This window comes from Wyeomyia smithii, chromosome 2, assembly GCF_029784165.1.
Source record: "Wyeomyia smithii strain HCP4-BCI-WySm-NY-G18 chromosome 2, ASM2978416v1, whole genome shotgun sequence".
NCBI lineage: Eukaryota > Metazoa > Arthropoda > Insecta > Diptera > Culicidae > Wyeomyia > Wyeomyia smithii.
The window spans coordinates 235634473-235661433 of NC_073695.1; the positions used below are offsets into that span (position 1 = coordinate 235634473).

The window sequence follows — 26961 nt, forward strand, 5'->3', positions numbered from 1 at the left end:
TACCCTTTCCCACAGCAACATGAAACGTGCCGTCACGCACTGGTACACGAAGGATCAGCCGATCTTTGAGAACACCGAGGACATCCCCGATTGTAAAATCGACGTCACCCGCATTCCGGGAGGTGCCGATACGCCACCATGCCTGAAGATCTCGCACAACACCTTCGAAACGATGGAAAAAGCCAACTGGGAGTTTCTGCGGCTATCGCTACCCGTGACCTGCGCTACGAACTTTATCGAGTAAGTAGCAAAATTTGTCTAACTTATGACTTTCAGTGCAAATTAGTAGGATTAGCACACATTAGCTTTCCTTTAATATACAGTTTACGTGCTTTTTTAAGGACTGAGCAAATTCGAAAAATTTATTTGGATTGTTAAGGGATATCCACGAGTTTACACTCCGTTCCATTCGGCAGACACCTCCACGGTGTCAGTTTGTTGGAAAAAGTGAAACACGAGTTTCGATATCTTTCTTAAGGTAAATAATGTGATAAATCCAGCTTGTAAGCAAGCGTACCTGCTGCATTATTCTGGCAGTGACGTGCAAGGCATTTTCTGCAATCTACGAGGATAGGATGAGGTACAGATTCCGAAGGCTTCTAACATCTACAAGCAGCCAGTCATGCTGCTCGACGACTGTTACCTTCCGCTCAAATGCCTGTCGAGAGAATTTTTGAGAAAGGCTGTTCGGACGAGTTACGAACGAACGACCTGCAAGCTAAGTGGAGTGATTAGTTCAGGCGCTGGAGCTAATGTGATTGGCGCTGATGTGTGGAGGTTTCTAAAAGGACAGCAGGTGAAAGTGGATTTCAGAACGAAAACGGTTGCTAAAAAGTTACTCGTGATAAAAGTAATATTCATCGCAGATATTTCGGCCAAAAAGTCTTCCATCAGCGACAAGGTGTATATCGTAAATGAGACAGGTGCCAACCTTCTTGGGAATAGAGCTGTGCTGTGCTGTGAAGTCTGGTGCGGAGTAGATTGATAAAGTGAAAAGAGTATTGTCGCTGTTGAAGTAGATCCCAGGGTTGAACCGATTCAGCACACTCAGAGCCGTGTCCCAATTCCGTCGCAATCGAAAGTCGAGTAGAAAAACATAATTGAATTAGCTCCTTGCGGTTCAGCTTGGATATCACGCTTGGATGTTAGACCGAAGGCTGCTGATGGGATAGGTTTCTGTGTTGACATGCGTGATGCCAACAAAGCATCGTGCCCCAACACCACACTTTGCCGACTTTTGACTACATCATCTCGCACCTACACAATTACAACTATTTTTCGAAAATTGACATCAACAAGGCATTTCATCAGATTGAACTCGCTGAGAAATCTAGGCCGATTACGACGTTTGCATCGCACCTTACTTTTGGAATGTCGTATGATTCGGTAGTCTCCCAAAACATTATCGAAAGAGTACTGATTGGAATCAAAGGTGTAATAGTCTTCATCGATGACATCCTAGTTTTCGGACGCAACAAGGATGGACATGTTCGTTTAAAGGAGTGCGAAATAACGATCTATGAGAACAGCGTGATTTGGATGTAGACAGGTTAGCAGCAAAGAGATCAGTCCAGAAGGTGGATTCCACTCGACATTGACGTAATCCTGAAACGGTAAAGCAACTGAGAAGTTTACTCGGTAAGTTAATACCAAATCTTTCTACTCTAACTGCGTTGTTGCACAAAAAGCCCGGTTCAACTGAGAGCGACAGCATATGCAGGCCATCGAATCTGTGAATAAGAAACTAGCGGACTTTAAGAATCTGTGTTAGAACTCTCTTTGTGGCGATACAATCCCGATTGCCGACGTCTGTCCAGTTGGCATCGAAACTATTTTCCATGTGAGCAAGGGCCTGTCGTAAGCCAAACGAGCATATACGCAAAACGAAAGAGAGGCTCTGGCACTCGTGTGGGCTACGGTGCAATTAGAGTCCTGTTCACGTGGTTTGGAATTTAAGTTGGTGACCGACAATAAACCTCTGAAGTGAAGTTTGGTTCTGAACGAAAGCAGTGTCCAAGGATTGAACGTTGGGAATTGCGGCTTAATCATTCAGGTACAAAATTGTCTATGTACCTGAGAAAGCAAATATAGCCATCCATTTTCAAGATTGCCAAAATTCGAAGAGTGGTCCAGATACGATCTAAATGTAAAATCGATAATGCTCACTGTTCTGGAATCTGCTGAACCTATCGCTTTGACTTTCGGAAAACTGATCGAAACAACTGTCAAGGATGGCAAGCTTGCTGCAGTCAAAAAAAGCCTTGAACACTGGCAGATGGGAAGACCAACTAAAGCTGTACTTTCCTTTCCGAGAAGAAATATCAGTTGTGAATGAGATTTCCATGAGAGCTGATCGAACTGCAGTGTCGATGAGTACGCGTAAACGCATACTGATGCTTGCCTACATTGGTCATCCTGGAATTGAGCGTGCCAAGCAACAAATTCGCAACAAGATTTAGTGGCCGAACGTTGATAAAGAGGTAGAAAAAGCGTCCACCGTCCAGCGTCATGCATGGAATACCAGCTATTGAACAATTCGACGTCTCCAGAGTCAATATCTGTGATAGAGCTTCCTAAAGAACTGTAGACGTGCTGGCAATGGATATGTTGGTTCCTTCTTGATGGTAATCGACCTCTATAGTCATCACCACATAACAGGGGTTCTCTAATCAACTTCTACCGAAGATTTATTGATAGACAGGACAATCTTGATATTGCAGTCGGATGCATGGAACTTCTCAAGTAAAAACGTGGAAGCATTCTGTGTCAAGTATGGAGTTGAGTTGCGGCACACTACTGGCCGCTCCGTACTGGCCTCAAAGCAACGGAGAAGTCGAGCGTCAAAACCGCTCCATTTTGCAGACACTGAAGATTGCAGAGCTTAATGGAACCGATTGAGAGAAGGACTTGCAGGAGGCCAGCTACGTGTAGGTACTCCCTTGTGCGTCATCCAGCAACCGGGCGCTCTCCAAGTGAATTGGTTTTCGGCAGAAAGTTCAGAGATTGGATTCCCCACCTAATTCGAAATTTGCTGCCGCAGAACAAGTTGTCATCAAAGTACTTCCAGAGCCTGCGGTTTTTTTTTTTTTTTTTTTAGGGAATTAGAATTACGTTGTTTATTGATGTGAACTTTTGTAATATATCCCAGTCAATTGCTATACGTGTCCCCTTGCAAAATACAATGACCACTATTGTTGAGTGATCAGGTACCTGCACCGACACGCTCCCAGTCAGGTGAAATATGGTTTATGAAGCCAATCACCTTCCCTAGATTCAAATACCAATTCTCTTTGGGCTGTAAACAGCCACTGCCAAGAAACCTTGATCTGCGTTTAAATAATGCACCACAACTGCACAGCAGATGTTCCGATGTCTCGCTTTCCATATTACAAAAGCGACAGATATCATCCTGAACCCGGCCAATGTTCTTTAAATCATATCTACTCGGACAGTGCCCCGTTACTAGGCCGAGCTCCAGGAGCTTTTTCGAATGATTCTCGTTTGGTGTGATAAAGCTTTTAGATTGGGAACACTTTTTGACATCCAACCAATTGGTTATCACCTTTTGTTCCTCCCAGCGTTTAAGCTCCATTTTCACTGCACAGTTTGATATACCGCAGAAAGGTTCTGGGCCGATAAACTGTGAGTTAGATCCTTGTTTTGCAAGTTCGTCTGCCTTTTCATTTCCACCAATGCCACAATGTCCTGGAACCCAATACAAATTTACTGAGTTTGTTTGACATAGCTGTCGCAATGTGAGAATACATTCCCAGACAATCTTGGATGTACATTTATAAGCATCAAGTGCTTTCAGTGCTGCTTGACTGTCAGAGAAAATACAATTATTTGCATGTTTGTATTTCCTAGTCAGACGCACATTCGCACATTCAAGGATTGCAAAAATCTCTGCTTGAAACACTGTTGGCCAGTGTCCCATTGCCACTGAAATATTAATTCCAGGGCCGCAGATTCCTGCACCAGTTTTGGTCCCTTTTTTTGAACCATCTGTGAAAAATATCGTTGAACCGAGACGGACATCAGGAACTCCGACTTCCCAGTCTGTACGCAACGTTTCGCATACCTTGTAGGGAATATCATGGTTATCCTGAAGTGCCATCCAGTCTCCATTCATACTCATCACTGGCCCTCTTTTGAAAAAGTCCAGTATAGTCAGGTGACCCACAAGATCACCTGACAAGATAGTTTTTGTTCTTTTTAGCCTCAAGGCACTCTTTTCTGTTTCTAGTTGCACGTATTCGTACAACGGCAGCAGATGAAGAATTGCATCAAGAGCTTTTGACGGGGTGCTTTTCATTGCTCCTGTTATAGCAATGCACGCAAGTCGTTGAACTTTATCTAGCTTTGTTCTAGCGGTGGACTCCTCGGTTTTTGGCCACCACACTAACGCAGCGTAGGTCAGTTTTGGACGTATAATAGATGTGAATATACACATCACCATTTTCGGTCTCAAGCCCCACTTTCTCCCAACGGTTTTGGAGCACAACCATAATGCACTGACCGCCTTGTTGATTGCATAGTCAAGATGTGCATTCCAGTTTAGCTTGGCATCAAGGATAACTCCTAAGTATTAAACCTGTTCACTGAATGGAATTTCTACTCCTCCAAGCTTGAGAGTTTTCAGATTGAATTTTTTCTTTCTAGTGAAAGGTACGATTACAGCTTTTGTCGGATTAATGCTGAGACCCTCCTTTATTCACCAAGACTGGGTATACTCCAAAGCCTCCTGCATTCTTTCCGAAACTATGTTGTCGAACTTTCCTCTTACCAAGATGACTATGTCATCTGCAAAGCCCACAACTTCGAAACCTTTTGCTTCTCTAAGCTTTTGAGAAGATCGTCCACCACCAATCCATTTCTTGTTCCACCACCACCATTTCTTGTCGTACTCAATTTTCATGCCAAGGAAGTATCGTAGCTCGCCGCAACTCGTCATGTTGAACAACTAGGACAGCTTTTCCTTCACTTCTTCTACCGTCTCAAGGACATCATCGTTGTCTCTGTTGTCGATCTGGGTGCATAAGCAATTCGACAGATTCAGCTTCACGTTCTAACATTTGGGAACCTGCTTGAGACCATATAAAGACTTCTGTAACTGGCAAACTGTATCGGGATCCCCTTCAAAACCACCAGGTACAGCCATGGAAATTGTCTCTTCGAGTTCACCATGCAAAAAGGCCGTATTTATATCCATCTGGTGTAAGACTAGTGCTCTTCTCATCGCGACTGCTAGAACGGTTCGAATCGTCGTCAGCTTGGCCACTAGTGTATACGTTTTGTGATAATCGATACCAGGTTTCTGGAGGAACCCTTTCACGGGGTGTTGATTAATCTGTAGAATCAAATATTCCGGCAGCAGAGGTTGCTCTAAATTCGGTTAGGGAATCAAGCAGCTTACCTGCGAGTCTGCGTTCCCATTTACTGCGCCTTGCGTTGACTGCGGGAAATCTTCACTTATTGGTTGCGAAGGGAGCGCACGAGGGTTTGTTTCTTTCAAGGTTCTTCCTCCGGTCTTCGTGAGAAACTTTATCATCGGATTCTTCAATAAGGACTTTAGGTGGCAGCTCATCATCAGAGTTGTTCGATACGTTTTCCTCTGGATACTGAAAGATGGGGATCACCTAAGGAACTTGGTATGCCTCTTCAATTTACTCTGCGAAAGAGAAACATTCATATTCTTGGCCACATGAATGATAAAAGGATCATCCAGCTTCCGCATGGACCGCAGACGATTTGAATCGTGATAATCACTGCATCCTGAGTCTAGGCAAAACTAGATCTTCCCGGTTTCAGATTTTATCTGGTCACCTTTTACAGCGAGTGCGACTGTCTTCTCATCGACTACCGCGTTATCATTTCCTTCGGGTTTTTTCGAACGACAGTTTTTCTGTATGTGCCCGACCTTGCCACAGCGATGGCACCTTACCGGTTTCTTCTGCTGCTTTTCCTACCTCCGACGAACGCCTTTTTCTCTCTTCAGACAACAAACTTGCAGCTTGACCATCCTTCCCAGATTCCTTTCATCTCCCGTAACAGTGCCATCTGCTTCCTTAGCAATCACATTTCAGCTGCCGTTTGCGTCTGCCAAAAAAGTTGTTGGTAAATTTCCAGTATCGGTGCGCTGATGAACTTTTCGCCCATCTATAACCACATACCTTTACTAGTGAACAAAGAAGGTCCCGTGTCGACCTGTCATATTTTTTCTCTTTTTTTTGTACAACAATACGAATAAAACACGTTTTCACAGCAAAGTTTATATTTTTCACGTTTTCTAACGCGAGTTACAATTCCCTGCGATTATATTTCTCTGCATTGGCCAGGGATTGGCCGACAGGTTTTGGTCCCAGTATCAGACCGTGAGAATTGTAGCGTTTTTGTCGCGAAATTCGGAAAAGTTTTTTCGGTCGACGGCGTTAGGTGTTTTGTTCGGTTCGTGCGTGTTGTGTGGTGGCAAAATGGCGGACCTAGGAAAGTTTTCGTTAGTTAAACTTAACAACACGAACTACGCTACATGGAAATTTCAAATGGAAATGTTTCTTGTGCGAGACCGAGGACCTTTGGCATGTCGTTGCACAACCAAAACCGGAACCGGAGACATCGGTATGGCAAAAAGCTGATAGAAAAGCTCGCGCTACGATCGGCTTGTGTCTTGAGCAGACTCAGTACACCATAATAAAAGATTGTGCTAGTGCTGTTGCGGTATGGAATGCTTTGAAAGCATACCATGAGAAGTCGTCGACAACTTCACAGTTGTCACTATTGAACCGGCTGTGTGACACCAAGCTTCCGGAGGGCGGTGACGTCGAAAAACACTTGCTTGAGATGGATTCAATGTTTGAGCGGCTTCAGAATTGCGGACTGAATCTGGATGAAAAATTAAAAATTGCGATGATGTTGCGCAGTACGCCCGATTCGTACCATAGTTTTGCATCGGCGTTAGAGGCACGACCCGATGAAGAAATAAAGTTGGAATTTGTCCGGTCAAAGCTGGTGGATCAGTATCAGAAGCGATTGCAAAGAGAAGGGAAACAAGTTGTTGGCGAACAGGTACTGAAAACGCAAAAGGTAAACAGAGACATTGTTTGCTTCTTTTGCAAAAAGCCCGGTCATTTCAAGAAGAATTGTCGGAAGTGGCAAGCGGCAAAAGATAAGCAACCGGTACCAGGGCCTTCTGGAAACAACGCAGGCGGCTCGGGTCGGAGCAATAATCAGCCAGTGAAAGCGAAACAGGCTAACTCGAACACGGAAGCCGTGAGTTTTTTCGCGCAGGAGGAGACTCATGTTATTCGTTCGGCAGTGAAGCAAAATCATTTCTGGACGGTGGATAGTGGTGCTTCGTGCCACATGACTAGCTGCGACGATTCGCACTGGACGATTCGTCGAGTGTGCAGGTTATGTTGGCGAACGGGAAGTGTACTAAATCCGGTGGGCATGGCGCTGGTACCGTGTCAGGTTTCAATGGTTCGGGAAAGCAGGTGAATATCCGTCTCGATAATGTCCTGTACGTACCGGAACTCGATAGTGGACTCCTGTCGGTGAGTAAAATTGCCGATAAAGGCTTTAATGTTATATTTAAGCAAAATTGCGTTGAGATCCATGATGAGTCCGACAAAATTGTCGCTGTAGGTGAACGTAATGGTGGATTATATGTGTTGAAAAATTCGGAGCATGTTGCAGTAGCTGCAGGTGGTAGTCACACTATGCATTGCCAGCATACGTGGCATAGACGATTCGGTCATCGGGATCCAACGATTATAGACCGAATACAGAAGGAAAACTCAGCTACAGGTATGAAATTAGTGAACTGCGATATGAAAGTCGTGTGTGAACATTGCTTGGAAGGGAAGATGGCGCGCTTGCCGTTCCCACAGCAAGCAGAACATAGAGCTAGTCAACCACTAGAGCTCATTCATACAGACCTCTGCGGGCCAATGAGTAACGTTACACCTGGGGGAAACAAGTATTTTATGGTGCTCATAGATGATTTCAGTCGCTATCTTGTTTTGTATTTGTTGAAAGATAAGGCGGAAGCAAAGGAATGTATTAAAAGCTTTGTCAGGTTTGTTGAAAATAAATTCCAGCAGAAACCACGAATAATTCGTTCTGATCGTGGTGCAGAATTTGTTAACAAGGAGCTAAAACAATTTTATCGCGAAGAGGGTATTCAAATGCAGCTGACTGCTGGCTATTCCCCGCAGCAGAATGGCGTCGCTGAACGTCGGAATAGATACTTGCAGGAAATGGCAGTATGTATGCTGCTGGATGCAGGACTGGGAAAGCAGTACTGGGGTGAAGCAATTGCGGCGGCAGCTTACATTCAAAATCGCTTGCCTTCGCGGGTTGTACAGAAAACGCCAATGGAGTTATGGTGTGGAGAGAAGCCTAACTTGAGTGAGCTAAAGGTTTTCGGGTGTGAGGCGTACGTTTATGTGCCTGATGTTAAACGTAGCAAGTTGCAGAGCAGAGCCGAAAAGTTGACCTTCGTAGGGTATGCTTGTGGATCGAAAGCGTACAGATTTCTCAACAAGCGTACGGGAAAAATTACCATAAGTCGTGATGCGAGGTTTCTCGAGCTCGGCGTGAAGGTGCAGGAGGAGCCAAGCAATAGATCAAGGCAGAAAGCTGAAGTGAGTGATGGAGATTCAATGAAGAATCGGGAAATTGGTGATGTGCAATGTGGAGAAAATGGCGATAATCATGATTTAGTGAGTGACTCTTCCTCGGACATGAATTCGTCAGATGAAGAATACCATGATATTGATGACACATATAACGAGGCTGGTAGTGCTAGTGATGAATTGCAAGGGAGAAGATCACAACGGGCGAATGCCGGAGCTATACCGAAACGGTTTGATGATTACGTGGTAGGTGTTGTGAAGATTCAGGAGTGTGAACCAAAGAATTTTAAGGATGCAATGAAAAGCGTGAATAAAGAAGAGTGGGTAAAGGCAATGAACGAAGAATACCAGTCGTTAATATCGAATGGCACGTGGACTCTCGTTCCATTACCACCCGGTCGTCACGTGATTGGATCGAAGTGGGTATATAAAGAAAAGAAGGATCCAACGGGGCAAACAATTCGTTTTAAGGCATGCATGGTTGCTCAAGGTTATGCGCAACGATTTGGTGAAGACTTCAGTGAAGTGCATGCACCGGTAGCACTGCAACAGACATTCAGGGTATTGTTAACTGTTGCAGGACACCAAGGCCTTAAAGTGCGGCATGTTGACGTTAAAAACGCGTACTTAAACGGAGTGTTGCAAGAAGAAATTTTCATGCGTCAACCTCCGGGTTATTCGGTAACGGGCAAAGAAGAACTAGTGTGCAAATTGAACAGAAGCCTCTACGGACTCAAGCAAGCCGCAAGAGTCTGGAACTCAACCGTTAAGGAAGTGTTGATCGGCCTCGGTTTTCGTCAATCGGAGTCAGACGCTTGTTTGTTTACCAAGCAACTAGCTGATGGCGTGTGGATCTATCTATTAATTTACGTGGACGACATGATTGTTGTTTGTAAGGATGAAGACCAAATTAAGCGACTGGAGAGGCAACTACAACAGAGTTTTGACATTTCATCTCTCGGTGAGGTGAGCCATTTTCTTCGCATCGAAGTGACAAAAGATTCGGATGGGTTCTACGCAATCAATCAACAGTTTTATACGAGAGATTGCGGATCGGTTTGGGCTTATCGGTGCGAAAACATCTAGATATCCGCTAGACCCCGGATATTTCAGACAGCAAGAAGGAGAAGCACTGGCAGATAACGTTCAGTATCATAGTCTGGTTGGTGCGCTGTTGTACGTAGCGACTAACTCAAGACCAGACATAGCAGCATCCGTGTCAATCCTCAGCAGAAAAACTAAACAACCAATGCAGCGAGACTGGGTGGAACTAAAGCGAGTAGTACGTTATTTGATGGCTACGCAGGATTGCCAGCTGAAATTTAACAGTGATGCAACGAAGAACTTGGAACTGATCGGGTACAGTGATGCGGACTGGGCTGGGGACACAACCGATAGGAAGTCCACCAGCGGCTTTGTGTATCAGATTGGTAAAGCAAGCGTAAGTTGGGCAAGCCGCAAACAGGGATGTGTAACAACATCTACCATGGAAGCTGAGTATGTAGCTCTCTCGGAAGCTGCACAGGAAGCGGTTTGGATGCGAAGACTATTATTGGAGTTGGGACACAAACAACAATCTCCTACAGTGGTCAATGAAGACAATCGTAGCTGTATCGATTTTGTGTCGCTTGAGAGGCAGAATAAAAGAAGTAAGCATATCGATACGAAATACCATCATGCCAAGAGCCTAGTTTCTAGTAAGACGATTCAACTGTGCTATTGCTCGACGGAAAATATGGTGGCTGATATTTTTACCAAGCCACTAGGATCAGTGAAGATGCAGCATTTCAGGCAAATGCTTGGGCTACGTCAGAAGAGAGAAGAAGAGTAATCAGCGAGGAGGAGTGTGGGTAAATTTCCAGTATCGGTGCGCTGATTAACTTTTCGCCCATCTATAACCACATACTCTTTACTAGTGAACAAAGAAGGTCCCGTGTCGACCTGTCATATTTTTTCTCTTTCTTTTGTACAACAATTGGCGTTGACGGTGTTGCTGATATTTGTTTGGTTTCTGCGTGCGAAAAAGAAAGAAGGAAATATTTTTGCTTTTGTCATCACGCACATTTTGACAATTACATACGAGAGTTCCCGTAGGTGCGAACAGCCTTCGAAACCTTTTTCAACGCGAATAAACCGAATACGAATAAAACACGTTTTCACAGCAAAGTATATTTTTCACGTTTTCTAACGCGGATTACAATTCCCTGCGATTATATTTCTCTGCATTGGCCAGGGATTGGCCGACAAAAGTTCATAGATTTCATCCGCTACGAATCCAATGAAAATTGACTTGGCCTTTCATTCGGTTTGATTTCGCTTGGTGAGCGCAACGCATGCCACCAAAGCTGGTTCTGCTAGCACAGAAGAAACTTCAACCACATTCACATTCGACCCGGAAACGCTAATTTTCTAAATTTGGTTCCGTCAGTTGCGGGTTGCGTTCCTTTGGATAGCCCAAAACCTCTTCTGACTTCGACTTGGATGTACAAATACGAATCAACCCTCTAGTGCTCAAGTTTATTTCTAGACGGACTTCGTTATTTATTGTAGCTTTTTAGAGGTTTGACTGTAGCCCGCCAAATGGCGGCATTGAGCACTAGAGGGTTAAGACAAACGTTAACATGGAACAGTTTATTGAAAAAATAATCCTAGTAGTTTCACGTCTTCTCCACGAGCTCTTATCAACCTCTCAAGGCCTGCTTGGCAGTGCCTTCTTCTTCAAAAAGCTCGAAATATAAACTTAAAAATTGGGTGACGGCCATATCAGTTTTCGCCTGCAACTCAAATCACGCGGAACTTAATATAAAAAATCGTCACCTGAATTGTCTTCCTAAACATTCCATACTACTCATGAGAGTAAAATTAAAATTATAACAGCTCATTTGATTTTCTGAACAGACAACTAAGCAAACTTCAGTATAATTCTAACCCATAAAACTTCAATCCCATTTTCAGCGAACAAGAGAAGATGCGCCGCTGGGAAGAGATCCGCATTCGTCAGCACCGCCTGCTAGCGGAAGCCGAGCACCAGACATCGGCTCACTTCGATCACATCATGAAGAGTGGCTTCACCATGAACGACATCAAAGGTTTGCACCGCAACTACTCGGATGATGCAGCGGAGGCGGACGAGGGTATGCGAAACGGGCCCCAACGTCCGTCACGTGTCACCAGACGGCCGGACGCTCTCAGCCCTCCAGGAATCGAAATCAACGGTGAAATGCACATGTCCGATGGTGAGAACGCCTACTCGGATAACGAGCTGGAAGGCGACGACAGGAAGAAACGAGCTCGCAGTCCGTTCCGATTGTTTGGAAAGAAGCGTGACCAAAGCAAGGATAAACTTAAGGATCAACGTACTCCAGAACCCGAGCCTCGTCGAGGAACGATGCAACAGCGAACGATTGCGCGTAGTCCAACCACAAGAGCGTCGAATGTCGATATTCGTGGACAACCGCCAATGACTCCGGACCGCAAATCACTGGGTGGTGCACCGGTAGAGTCATTCGGCAACGAGGTCTACGATGCCGATTGTCTTAAGCTGATCAACGAATACTTCTACGGAGTTCGCATCTTTCCCGGACAGGATCCTACGCATGTCTATGTGGGCTGGGTTACCACCCAGTACCACGTTCACAGCAAGGATTTCAACCAGGATAAAGTACGTCACGCTGCTATCTACGTCGAAGATGAACACGAAAAAACAATCGAAGTGTAAGATCGTGTTTGCTAATCATACTGAACTTATTCAATAACGCACTTTTTGCATATTTCAGCGTCAACCGGCAGTCCTGTTACATGGTCCGTGCTGACGAATTGTTCAACGAAGTTACCCAAGATGCCTCTGGAAAGGGTGCATCGCAAGGAATGTTCGTTGGATGCTTTGTAGATACGGCCACCGGAACCATTCGGTTCACCTGTGAGGGAAAAGAAACGTCACATGTGTTCCTGATGGAACCGGACACCAAACTGTTCCCCGCCATCTTTGTTGAGGCAACAAGCAAGGAGATTCTGCAAATCGAGCTGGGTCGTACGCCAACAACTTTGCCGCTGTCTGCGGCAGTTCTTCCAACCAGTGACAAACATATCAATCCACAATTCCCACCTAGGTTGAAGATCCAATGTCTGAAACCGCACCAATGGGCTCGTGTACCGAACACTGCATTGCAAGTGCACGCCTTGAAACTGTCCGACATTCGTGGTTGGTCAATGCTTTGTGAAGATCCAGTATCGATGCTTGCTCTCCATATCCCGGAAGAGGATCGATGCATGGACATTCTCGAGCTAATCGAAATGGATAGGCTTCTGTCCTTCCACTCGCACACCCTCACTCTCTACTCGGCACTTTGCTATCAGTCCAACTATCGAGCAGCGCACGCGCTTTGCTCCCACGTCGATCAGAAACAACTGCTGTACGCTATCCAGTCCGAATACATGAGTGGACCGCTGCGTCTAGGATTCTACGATCTGTTGATTTCTCTACATCTGGAGTCTCATGCCACCACAATGTAATGTGAACACGAAATTTGCTTTAACTTCTCCATTAACTCCAGCATTTTCACAGGGAGGTGTGCAAAAATGAGTTCATCATACCGCTGGGAGCGGAGCTCAAGGAACTCTACGAGGATGCCGAAATGTGTCACTCCCTTCGCTCCCTCCAAACGCTATCGGTAAAACCTGAAATGAATATGACGGAAATCGCGTAAGTACTTTAACCCCAGAATAACGACCGTGTTCGATCCTAACCCATCTTAGCTAACTCTTAAGTTATGAAACGTGTGAGTAGGAGGTGTTTTTCTTTGGCACCGCTTTCCATCGTATAGTGCACCGCAGAGCTAATCAGAGAGCAGCCACTAATCGCCACCGTAGCTGGCACTTCGCTTCTTCTCTAGTGTGCGGCAAGATACGAGCAACTCGCTTACGTTATGTTTGGTCAAATTTTATGTTTACCCTCCTCCTGTCTACATTTTGGCATGCCATTTTCTCCCCTCCAGATCATCCACACCCCCACAATCAAATATGCAGGCAATAGTAGCACCAGATTCTTCCAGTGAACCAATACCGGCCATTGATACGCTTTACTCGCCAAGATTTCCACTCGAAGTGGTGCGACAGTTCGTTATGGCTGCCCTGCAAGAGGCAGTCGAAATCAATCAAGTTCACAACCGGGATCCGATTGGAGGTTCTAACGAGAATCTCTTTCTGTAAGTTTCCACGGACGTTAAGCGCTCGTATGTTGGTTTGTTAATGTCTCACATCTCGACAGGCCATTGATCAAGCTAATCGACCGGTTGCTGTTGGTTGGCGTAATAACTAATGAAGATGTCGGAAAACTGTTGATTATGATCGATCCGGAAACTTGGGATCCCACGTTCCAGAAAGAAGGTAAGGATGAACACCGTAAGGGTTTACTGACCATGAAAATGGCAGAAGGAGCGAAGCTGCAAATGTGCTACCTACTGCATCATCTGTACGATGTTCAACTGAGGCATAGAGTGGAAAGCATCATAGCGTTTGCTCACGACTACGTGTGCGATCTTCAACAGGATCAGCTTAGAAGGTAGGTATTTTGAAAAATTAGAGACGAAATAGTTAGAGTGTTTATTTGTAGATACATCGAGATCAAGCAATCGGATCTACCGAGTGCAGTAGCTGCTAAGAAGACGCGCGAGTTCCGTTGTCCGCCACGAGAGCAAATGAACGCCATACTGTGCTTCAAGAATCTAGAAGGCGAGGATCTGGAGAACTGTTCTTGTGGACCCGATCTGCGGGATCGGTTGTCTGAGTTCCATGATGGGTTGATGAGTAAGGTCTCTCTGAATGCCCTCCAAGAACCGGAAGAAGAATCGGCCGAAGCAGGCGATAATGTGAAGCCAGGTGTCTTCAAGAAGATGTCCAATTTCTTCAATGCGGTTAAAGAGTTGGAGATGGACCCCAAGGAACCGGAAGAAGTGGAAAAGAAGACGCCCGAGGAAGTGTTCAGAAAGGTGCTGATCAAGCAGCTTGTTTCCTGGTCCGAAGAGTCCCAGATTGAGAACCCCAAGCTAGTACGTGAAATGTTTGGTTTGCTGGTCAGACAGTACGACACAATCGGTGAGCTGATCAAAGCGCTTAACAAAACATATGTCATCAACTCAAAAACGACAAAAGATGTGGCAAATATGTGGATAGGATTGAGTCAAATTCGTGCTCTGCTGCCAGTACAGATGAGCCAAGAAGAGGAAGAACTGATGCGCAAACGTCTGTGGAAACTGGTCAACAATCACACCTTCTTCCAGCATCCGGATCTGATTCGAATTCTACGAGTGCACGAAAACGTCATGGCCGTCATGATGAACACGCTGGGTCGTCGTGCGCAGGCTCAAAGTGACGCTCCTTCGCAACCCGCCGAAGGTGAAGAAGCTGCACCGAAAGAAAAGGACACCTCCCATCAGATGGTGGTCGCTTGTTGTCGGTTTCTCTGTTACTTCTGCCGTACTGGACGCCAAAATCAACGTGCGATGTTTGATCATTTCGATTTCCTGCTTGAAAACTCTAATATTCTACTCTCCCGTCCAAGTCTTCGCGGTTCTACTCCGCTCGATGTCGCTTATTCCAGTTTGATGGAGAATACCGAACTGGCTCTGGCCCTTCGTGAGCATTACTTGGAAAAAATTGCCGTTTACTTGTCGCGTTGTGGTCTGCAAAGCAATTCGGAGCTGATCGAACGTGGATACCCGGATTTGGGTTGGGACCCGGTGGAGGGTGAACGGTATCTGGATTTCCTCCGGTTCTGTGTATGGGTTAACGGTGAAAGCGTCGAGGAGAATGCAAATTTGGTGATTCGTCTGCTTATCCGTCGACCGGAGTGTTTGGGTCCTGCTCTTCGTGGAGAGGGTGAAGGTTTGCTTAAAGCTATCATCGATGCCAACAAGATGTCCGAACGAATTGCCGAACGTAGTAAGCTGGGAGAGGATGCTGAAGGTATTATTAGTGGATTGAACTTTTCACATCCCTTACCCGAAGGAGATGATGACGAGGATTACATCGATACCGGAGCAGCAATCCTGAGCTTCTATTGTACCTTGGTGGATTTGCTGGGTCGTTGTGCACCGGATGCTGCCGTCATTGAGCAGGGTAAAAATGAGTCACTGAGAGCTCGCGCTATTCTACGATCGTTAGTGCCACTTGAGGATCTTCAGGGTGTATTGAGCCTGAAATTTACTCTCACAAATCCAGCAGCTGGTGAAGAGCGTCCTAAGTCCGATATGCCTTCCGGTTTAGTTCCAGGCCATAAGCAGAGTGTTGTTCTGTTTTTGGAGCGAGTCTACGGAATTGAGACGCAGGAGCTATTCTTCCGACTGCTAGAGGACTCTTTCCTACCGGACTTGCGTGCGGCAACTATGTTGGATCGCAGCGATGGATCGGAAAGTGACATGGCCCTGTCCATGAACCGTTACATAGGAAACTCTATACTGCCACTGCTGATTAAGCACTCTAAATTCTATAATGAAGCAGAAAACTATGCAAGCTTGCTGGACGCAACCCTTCACACCGTGTACCGAATGTCTAAGAATCGCATGCTTACCAAAGGTCAACGTGAAGCGGTTTCTGATTTCTTGGTCGCATTGACCTCTGCAATGCACCCCGCTATGTTGTTGAAGCTATTGAGAAAACTAACTGTCGACGTCTCCAAGCTGTCGGAGTATACTACAGTAGCGCTGCGTCTCCTAACCTTACACTACGACCGATGTGCCAAATACTACGGAACAACTGGAAGTGGACAAGCTTCACAATTTGGTGCGTCCTCGGATGAGGAGAAACGCCTCACTATGCTGCTGTTTTCAAACATCTTCGACTCTCTCAGCAATATGGATTACGATCCGGAGCTTTTTGGTAAGGCACTTCCCTGTCTAATCGCTATTGGATGCGCACTTCCACCCGACTACAGTCTATCGAAAAATTCGGACGATGACCTGTACGGAAAACCAACCAGCAGTCCCGATCAACCGCATTACAACCCTCAACCGATCGACACCAATGTGGTACAGCTCACGAACGACCTTAATCAAATAATCCAAAAGTTCAGTGAACACTATCATGACGCATGGGCCAGTAAGAAGCTCGAAAACGGTTGGACCTACGGCGATCAGTGGTCTGATACCAACAAAACACACCCAAGGCTGAAGCCATACAATACTTTAAGTGAATACGTGAGTGTCTCAGAAAAATACTTTCACCGATTTACTGGACAACACTTAATTTTTCAGGAAAAAGAACGCTACAAGGATCCGGTCCGAGAGAGTTTGAAGGCCCTGATCGCTCTCAACTGGAACATAGAACATTCGGAAGGAGACGTTCCACTATCAAACCGGGGCTCTATGCGTAGACAGTCGAAAGCAAATCTCGTAAGTATTCCCATTGATTCCAAAAATTCCAAAAAAACGTTTTAAAACTAACGCATCAAAATTCCACCGAAAATTTATTAACCACCCATAAACAATTCGCCACCACACACATCGTGACTCCGGAAATCCGCTCCCGTTTGTATACTTGTTTGTGTTCGTTGAATGTCGGAACCTAACACCCAAAGGAATCATATACGCAGGCCGACTCAGGTTCACCATTTAACTACAACCCGCATCCGGTTGATATGACCAACTTGACACTGAGCAGAGAGATGCAGAATATGGCCGAACGCCTGGCAGAGAACTCCCACGACATTTGGGCGAAGAAGAAGTTCGAAGAGTTGCATCAATGCGGTGGCGGAGTCCACTCCCAGCTGGTGCCTTACGATTTACTCACGGACAAGGAGAAACGTAAGGATCGCGAACGATCGCAGGAGTTCCTGAAGTACCTCCAATACCAAGGATTGAAATTGCACAAGTAAGTGACGCATTTTTGAAGTTTAGCAACAACGATAGTTCGACAACTTTCTGCTTTCAGACCATCCAGAGGACAAACAGACGAACCCGGAATTACTGCAGCCGCCATCGAAGCTCGCTTCGCATACTCACTTCTGGAGAAATTGATTTCCTATATTGATCGTGCCACCATCAATATGAAACTATTGAAACCCTCGACCACATTTAGCCGTCGGTCGTCGTTCAAGACCTGTTCACGCGACATTAAGTTCTTCTCCAAGGTGGTTCTACCGCTGATCGAAAAGTACTACTCTACGAATCGCAACTACTTCATAGCGATTGCAACGGCCACCAACAACATCGGTGCGGCATCGCTCAAGGAGAAGGAAATGGTAGCCGCCCTGTTCTGCAAGCTAGCGAGTCTCCTGCGCTACCGAATGGCAGCATTTGGTGCTGATGTGAGAATAACCGTGCGTTGTCTACAAGTACTTGTGAAAAGTATCGACGCAAAGTCACTCGTCAGAGTCTGCCCGGAGTTCATCCGGACATCGATGCTGACATTTTTCAACAATACGTGCGATGATTTAGCCCAAACCATCATTAATCTGCAGGAAGGCAAATACGACAGACTACGTGGTACTCATCTGAAAACATCCACTTCACTGGCTTACGTCAATCAAGTTATTCTACCGGTGCTGACCTCGCTCTTCGATCATTTGGCGGCCTGTGATTACGGAAGCGATTTGTTACGTAAGTATTTCAATTTTTGCTAAAGCGCTTCTCTATACCAATGACTTCGGATCTTACAGTTGATGAAATACAGGTCGCTTCCTACAAGATTCTCTCATCGTTATACACCCTCGGTACTGATGCCACTCTAACACGCGATCGTAAATATCTCAAGACCGAAATTGAACGCCATAAGCCGGCCCTAGGCTCCTGTTTGGGTGCGTTCAGCTCCTGCTTCCCGGTAGCTTTCCTCGAGCCGTACGCCAACAAGCACAATCCATTCTCGCTACTTAATCGCATTGCGGACACTTCCCTCGAAGCGCAAGATATTATGACCAAAATGGAAAGCTCGATGCCAACGCTGGAAACGATTCTAGCCGAGGTCGATCACTTTGTAGAATCGGAGAAAACCTATCAGGAAGCACAACACATTATCGATGTGATCCTTCCGCTCCTCTGCTCCTATCTACCCTTCTGGTGGAATCAAGGTCCCGATAACGTAAGCCCTCAGTCCGGTAATCACGTAACCATGGTCACTGCCGATCATATGAACCTTCTGCTCAAGAATGTGTTGAAGATGATCAGAAAGAACATTGCCAACGAAAACGCTCCGTGGATGACCAGAATCGCGAGCTTCACCCAACAGATCATTATCAACAGCTCTGAAGAGCTGCTCAAGGAAGTGTTCTTACCGCTAACGGAACGAGCCAAGAAACGCGTGGATAGCATGTTCCACAAGGAAGAAAGCTTACGAGGTTTCCTGAAGTCGTCCACCGATGACACCTCCCAGATAGAAGCCCAAATTCAGGAGGACTGGCAGCTGCTTGTTCGTGACATCTACTCCTTCTATCCGCTACTGATCAAGTACGTTGATCTACAGAGGAATCACTGGCTGAAGGACAACATCTCCGAAGCCGAAGAGCTCTACAACTACGTAGCGGAAATTTTCAATGTATGGTCCAAGAGCCAGTACTTCCTGAAGGAAGAGCAGAACTTCATCTCGGCTAACGAGATCGATAACATGACCCTGATTATGCCTACGACCACGCGTCGTACAGCTGCCGTATCCGGAGAAATGCCGGCTGCTGGTGGAAAAGTGAAAAAGAAGAAGCGATCGCGGGACAAGAAACGCGACAAGGACAAGGAAATTCAGTCCAGTTTGATGGTTGCATGTTTGAAACGTCTGCTTCCGGTTGGTTTGAATCTGTTCGCTGGCAAGGAGCAGGAATTGGTGCAACACTGCAAGGATCGTTATCTCAAGGTAAGATAGATTTTTTACCGGCCATGAGAAACAACTAAAACTGTGTCTTTCGATTCAGAAAATGCCCGAATATGAGGTGGTTGAGTTCGCACACACTCAGCTGACACTTCCCGACAAACTGGATCCTGCCGATGAAATGTCCTGGCAGCACTACCTGTACTCCAAACTGGGCAAGAAGGAAGACGTTGTCGTACAGGACGCGCTGGATAAAACCGATAAAAAACCTGGAAACAAGATCGAAGACACCGTCGAACGAATCGTCGCGATGGCCAAAGTTTTGTACGGATTACACATGGTAAGCAATCTGAATGGTCCAATTTGTCTCGTTCACATACTCTTTCGCTAACGAGTCATCCACGACGTCATAACGGAGTCTGATATTATCAAATCCATAGACATCACCATTCCACGAATAAAAGATTCCTTTTTTGAATTGAAAAATCCCCGCAAATCACAATTTTCTAAAATACACATTATTTTCGATGTACATCTAGATTGACCACCCACAACAACAAAGTAAAAATGTTTATAGAAGTTGTGTCTCGATACAGAGAAAACGAGCGGTTATTGCTTGTTTCAGACAAGTCTCCTTACACTCACTGCCAAGGTTTATAGTTTATAATTTGTTGTTCGAACGATTCTTTAATTCTCTTTGTTTTTATTTTTATGTGAGTTCTGTTTTTTTTCATTCACTGATGCCGTAATAATTGTTGCAATGCCAAACGAGAATTGTTTGCAAACTTTAATCTTTTCGGATTTCCATTAATGCATAAAAATCGATTAGTTTTGTTTCTCTCACACTTCGTTTCCAAAACTAACACTGACTGAAACCAAAGCAAATGCAAGAATCTGCAGATTGAGCTCAAAACATCCCCGTTTCTCTAGTTGTTGAAACTTTGTTCCCAAACACAAAAAAATCATTCATCCTATTTCCTGATAAAAATCTACCTACTAACAATAACAAAATAATCCGCACAGTACCTTTCCAAAATTTATCTTCCCCATGTATTCATTCTTCTCGGCACTTAACATTCTAGAAATATATTTCCCAAAAACTGAAAGAATTGTAGAGTAGAGTTTCCAAATTATTACTTTAACTATAACTATCGTCAAAATATCACTTCTAATAGCACTCTTGTTCTTCTTGTTCTATTGCGAATGGTTATACCTAGTACTAGCATTACCGAGAAAATAGGAAAAACAAATTTCTCTAGAATGGCATACTCTCTGACTGCACGCTACATTGAAAGTCTGTCGAATACTCCTCTCTAACAGATTATTGTATGGTTTCTAACTACGCACTTTACCCGAAAAAACTGTAGTTTCTTCGTAAATTCCGGTAGTTTTTGCGCCGTCCCCAAAACGTGTAACAGTCGGGCTTCGCCCTTCACAACGTTGGTGACAAACAGCTGCTCATTCTATGGTACGCAACATGCCTGAAACTAAACGGACTGAATTGCTAAAATTTTTGTTACACATAAAATTGACGGCACTTGGCATTAATAACAGCAACAAAAAAAAACAGCAACCCATAACCACCACGCACTTACTACGTAACAATACTACTTCAAGCAAAATTGCATGACACACACTGAACTATGGTCGCCACAGATAATCAAGTGGAATTCTTGTGCAAACTAATGACCCTAACTGGGAACTTTGAGAACAGTAGGTACTACAATTAGCAAACAGAGACAAAAAATCACAGGAAGGTTGTGTGCAAAGCCACGACCGCAAGGTTGAAGTAGAATACTTTTACAAGAAAGATAACCCGGCTGCTTGCGTGTCAGTCATTTTTCCTAGTAAATAAATGTTGACCGCTCATTGGCAGTATTGAAAATTCTGTGCAAACGAAGTTGAAGTACTACTCAATTTCAGTTTGCACATATAAATACGACCTCACTGAACAGGAAAAGTACAAACTCTTTGCGGCGCAAACAAGTTTTAACAGTCAGAGTATATGTACATGTGAATTCAAATTAAGATAATTAACTTTTGGTTAAAGCTCAGAACAAGAAAATATTAAATCTTCAATTCATTTGTTTGGTTGTCCTAAAAATGGTTCGATTTCTCCTACCTCTAGTAGAAGGCCCTTCTCCAGCGTCCCAACCAGAGGTTGGACACGTGTTACCTCTGGCTACTTTTAAATTGACCTCCGTACTGGTACTTGGTTTCTTCGATGCACTTCCCCCATGCTGGTCCTTCGCGCGTTTCCGAGCATCACGCTTGTATTTGGCGTTCATATATTTAGACATAGCACTGAATACACTTCCGATGGATTTCTCAATAAATGCAATAAAGTCTCTTACCCGAGAATAATAAAACACTTCCAAGAAATGTTGCACTACTGCCTATAATTCAAAAATTGGCTAATATGCCGTAGGCAACAAATCGAGAAAAACGCCTTTGAAAGTTTTTTATCGGTACAACATATTTTGACTGCTCATGACAACTTTTTTATTGAGTATGTCACCCTTCATATATGCTGGACCCTTGCCGTTGAGTTGAAACAGAGAAATCTGTAGAAAAATTCCATCCGCCACGTATTTTTAACACAGTAGCCGTTTTTTTTTTTTCAATTATAAACGAAAGGTCAGTTGACAAAACGGTGTGCAATTCGGCAAATATCCATACGATGTGAATTATATCGTACTCGTTGGTGATGCAAATGGTTTTAAATTCAATAAAACAACACGGAAGCACAAGTGAGGATGAAAAGGACGACGAGACAATTGTTACGTGCGGCAATATAATAATATAACGAAAACATTATTATTCATGGTAATCTCACAATCCACTTTCCTATTTTTTCTCATCAAATCCAAAATGAAATCTGAATCTTATCTTAATTAATAATACTCCTAATCAAAGAGCTAAATATCATTTTTTAAATGTAAAGGTTTATGACAGAAGGAAACAGTCACACGTTTTGATCATTGGGTTTCGCAGTACCACAAATAAATTCTTGTAGCATTAAATATTCTTCGTGAAAAAGTCAAATTTGATGCAATGGCCTTACGATCGCTCACCTGTCGCCAATAACCACCAAGCTACAACACACTTTCGAAAGTTAGAAGAAACACAGTTCAGTAATAATAAACTGGTTCGTGAACATGCCACAGGTTCAAATTGGATATTGGATATTAGCCAAATTCTCAATTATTCTGGATATTAGCCAAAATTGTTTCACGTTTGCTGCCTTCCCAAATGCATTTTTTGACAATCGGCTTCCGTAGGGACCTTGTTTAGGGTGTGTACCATCACGAGAAACTGTTTTCTCGATTTTGGTAAAAATGGCATATTAGCCAATTTTTGAATTATGGGCAGGACTAGTTAAAAGACAATTTCCACGTGTTGTAACGTGCTGGAGCACGAAATCTATGTCTGTGATAGGGAACCTTCACGTTCACGAGGCATGACTGGAGAAACGCGTCTAATAATGCGGTAAAATTGTTAATGTCTTTTTGTGCAAATTATTGTACTCAGACAAAAACCTGTTTTGCATTGGATGAATTTTTAGTGAATAAACGTTAACCGTTTGTTATTCAAAGTTGGTCATGCTGATCGCAACCCCTTTGCGCTGCCCCTACAGTGGGGGGATTACTAAATAAAGTAAAAATTGGGCAACTACAACAGAATTTGATTGCATCCCGCACAGAATGTCTGCTTGTGTTGATGCCAGAAAATTATTAACCTTCAATTATTTTTTTATTTGCCTTGAAAAAAGCGCGTTCAAAATCGGTTGCTAATTACAACCTTTGAGCTGCCCTAACATTGGAGGAATTTAGATACACGGACAACATGCACTGTGGAAGCTATTTCACATTCAGTAAATTAGACGGGTGCGACAAATTTAAATTGCTAGGATGCAACACAAAATACTTGCTTGCGTTGACAAAAATTATTAACTTTCAATGACTTGTTTATTTGCCTTCAAAAAGGCATTTTGATTTCCAAAATTGGATTTCCTGATGGCAATCTTCATGCTGCCCCAACACGGGGGAATAATGGCTGTCTGGCGACACACGCTGAGAAAAACCGCGCTGCTCCTGAGACGTGGTGACCAACCACAGGGCTAGTGCTGCTGCTAAGGAAGGACGACTGCTGTTGTCGCTGTCTAGAACTATTATGAGCGGCTCCGGCTGAAACAGGCTCTTATATAGGCCAAATAGCATGTTTTCAATTGCAAGGTATATAATCCTGTCGACCGTGCTTGGGAAGCAAGCATATAACGACCAATCAGAGGTCGAATTTTTCGTTTTGACAAGGCTTGACTATTTTCAATAGTACAATAGTGTGAATAATAAAATTACAATTATCTTATTTTGAGAAGAATCTTAGAAGATTTTCCAATCTATTGCTGCAAGAACGAGGGAAATCCATCGAATACCAACCGATTTATTAGCATTTGAAATTGGACATATTTTTCACGTTTTTCGGTTTTAGATTTTCATTTCACATCCCTATGTAGCCGAACTTCCTGAGAGAAGTATTCTACTTCAAAAACCAAATAAAGTTTAAAACGTTTTATGATTGATAATAATTGAAAACATTGAACAACCTTTTATTCAATATTTCAATGTTTTTGCAACCAAAGTCTTCAAGTCTAATCACTACGGATATCATTGCATGAACTTTTCAACTATACCAGAAAAAACAAGTTTCTCACACATAGTTTTCCATATACGAAATCTGTTAAGAACTTGATTACCAGTTAGCTTGCAGTACAAAAATTAATTCCGTTGAATTGCAAATATTTATGCAATTTTTTTTTATAGTGAATACTTAACTTTTGTATTCAAGCAACTGATATATATCTTCCAAAATTAGATAAACAGTTTCTATATTTATGTGTAAAGCATAGAAAATATTTCAGTTTAAACGTGTCTAAAGCTCTCGGTTTTTTGATATGTATTCATCATTATCTGTCGAGATTTTTGTTGTATATAATCTTCGCTGATTATTCATTCGCTAGATTTTTAACTGAGTTCATGATCTCAGCTAACTAAATAAAGTTGTTCTGAAGATTTCTCAAACCACACAGTGATTTTATCGTCCAACTGTTTGGCAGATTACGTTGTATGGGATCCGTCCCTGATATGGGCATTTTAGCTGTTTACCTTTTCGTTAATGTGATTCCATTTCAATAAAACAAAGAAAAATGAACCTGGAAAACCTCTAAGAAGCCCAACCCTTCTTTATTCACAGATTAGGTTTACGATCCCATGCAAACTAATTTGCTAATTTCGGAATTGGTTAGCGAACTGTTAGATTCGGTAAAATTTACGCTATTAAAACGCTAAATTGTTTTTTTTACAACATAAGGGTAAAAACTCTACAGTTGTTATTGTAACGTGGTGTTGGCAGATGGAACGAGGTTTCGATAACACTCCCTTCTCTTGACAAAACGACCCTCTGCAAGTACTCTCCAGAGAAATATAATTAGCGATATAGAGATAAGTAACTTTTCACCTACGCACACTAGTGAATGTGTAAACCCGTGTAGAGTGGCTTTTGTTTCCTCCAAACGGTAAATCATCGCAGCTCGTTGCTTCGGCTTTTTATCATTTTTTAACATTTTTGGTCGATTATGTTTAGCAGCTTCTCTCGATTCATGATCACGAATGAAAAATTTATCCAGAAACAAGTTTAGAACTTATAATAAGTGTTCAATTGATTATTTGTCCAGCTGCTAAATACATAACAAAACAGCAAACAAAACAGCGAATTGTAAATATTTTCCTCCATGAGTGGCACTAACACATCCGTACGTAAATAGGTCTATTGGCACAGGGAAAGAAGTTTCGATAGATCCACTCCTTCCTTTTGACATAATAAGTCTCTCTTAGAATAGATCTACTGTGGTCCCCGTGGTTCTGTGGTTAGCGATGTCGGTCGGCTAGCTTATTGAATAAACTTATTTTTGCTCTGCGCTACACCCAATCTTCCAATTTACCGCCAAGTACCCATCGCAGAACTTGAAGCTCAAATACTCCGAGCACTCGTCGATCAGCTTTAGCGTCCATGTTTCATGTCCTTGAAGAGCAACTGGAAGAATCAGCGTCCTATACAGCGCTATTTTTGTGCGAGTTTGTAAACTACTAGCAAACAAACTGGTTAGGGGCCATCCACATGCCACGTGGACAGATTTTTAACGACTTTGACCCCCCCACCTCCCCCTCCGTGGACAGACACCCCACCACCCCCTCCCAAAGCTGTCACGTGGTATGTGGATGGCCCCTTACGTAGTCCGTTAAAGGCCCTGTCCTGCAACTTCACTTCACTTCTCATATCGTTATCACATGTCACAAGTGTACCAATTATCATGTGCCTTGTTTAGGCAGAGTTAATGCTGAGTCCCAGCTTCCCCGTTTTCTTCTAAAAAGGCCCGAAGGCCTTCTCCGCGGTCCCACAGTCGATACCGATGATAAAAATGTCATCTGCAGAACTATGGAGCCTAGGGATGGACGAACAGCCGTTCATATGAACCGGTTCTTAGCAAAGAGCGAAAGAACGAACGATTCACGAAAATGAACCACGGTTGTTTGAACGCACCAATACTGATGGTTCGCGCGAACTCTAAGTTTACCGAGACAACACGAACTGTCAACGCCCGTGAATTCAGTGAGCGGTCCAGAGCCGCTCCTGCAAAAGAGCCGTTTCGCCCATCCGTGTACCACATGTCTCCCCACCAGCTTGGTTCCAGAAAGTCCGTTTCTTTCGGATTTTTTTTTAGATAAGACCAAATCTCGATGCATATCTAATACATTTGGCATAAAAAAAATCCATATCGTCAATTTCATTAACTACTACCTGTGTTTTTTATCGATATTTTTCGTGAAACTTTGACCGCTTTGAGGCACGTGTTTCAAAGTCCGATTGAGCTTAAATTTTGCCTTCGTGGCTTTTCTCGAGAAGATGAAACTTTTGAGCACTACTTCCAAGCGAATTTCGAAAGATCGATTTTCATTGTCACTCTAGTAAGCCGGTTGCCGTTCTTGTCATCACACATCACCGGCACAGGAAAATTCCTACTTCTGACTCTATTCTATAGAAACTCCGAACATCGTTTCTAGTTCCCTGTATCTCTCTCTGCGGCTCCTGGCACGATTCTGCTCGTCCGTTGCTTTCCGGCACTCACCATCAAACCAGCCGTGACGCTATTTTCAACGCGTCATACCTACCACCTCTCTTGCCATGTTGCTCGGTTTGGGGCTGTGTTTCGCCAGTTTCCCAGGCGTCTCATCACCCACAAGTCTCCTTCGATCTGGTCGAGCCATCGTGACGCTGCGCCCCTCTATTTCTGGTGCCGATAGGGTTGCTGAAGAGAAGTGGTTGCACAGGGTTGTCGTCCGGCATCCTTACGACGTGACCGGCCCACCGCAACCTATTGACATTCGCCAGGTGTGCAATGGGGTTCTCTCCAAGTAGCGCGTGCAGCTCGGGGTTCATGCGCCGTCGCCATTCTCCGTCGTCCGTCTGTACTCCACCG

At 44.0% G+C, this 26961-nt stretch overlaps 1 protein-coding gene across 38 annotated transcripts in view; it reads left to right on the plus strand.

Moving 5' to 3' along the window:
* The window catches only part of LOC129721659 (ryanodine receptor), a 93724-nt gene that overhangs the window by 56387 nt on the left and 10376 nt on the right, over positions 1 to 26961 (plus strand). For 17 of the 38 annotated variants that reach the window (XM_055674462.1, XM_055674466.1, XM_055674456.1 and 14 more), the window contains 13 exons: positions 16 to 240; positions 11592 to 12350; positions 12413 to 13144; positions 13201 to 13338; positions 13631 to 13840; positions 13903 to 14196; positions 14248 to 16828; positions 16886 to 17023; positions 17209 to 17501; positions 17562 to 18229; positions 18289 to 19469; positions 19528 to 19764; positions 19964 to 20076. In XM_055674462.1, the coding sequence (XP_055530437.1) occupies positions 16 to 240; positions 11592 to 12350; positions 12413 to 13144; positions 13201 to 13338; positions 13631 to 13840; positions 13903 to 14196; positions 14248 to 16828; positions 16886 to 17023; positions 17209 to 17501; positions 17562 to 18229; positions 18289 to 19469; positions 19528 to 19764; positions 19964 to 20076 (7569 nt within the window). Of the gene's footprint in view, positions 1 to 15; positions 241 to 11591; positions 12351 to 12412; positions 13145 to 13200; positions 13339 to 13630; positions 13841 to 13902; positions 14197 to 14247; positions 17024 to 17208; positions 17502 to 17561; positions 18230 to 18288; positions 19470 to 19527; positions 19765 to 19963; positions 20077 to 26961 lie in introns of all 38 variants that reach the window. The other 21 variants (XM_055674478.1, XM_055674483.1, XM_055674482.1 and 18 more) reach the window with 7 other exon arrangements.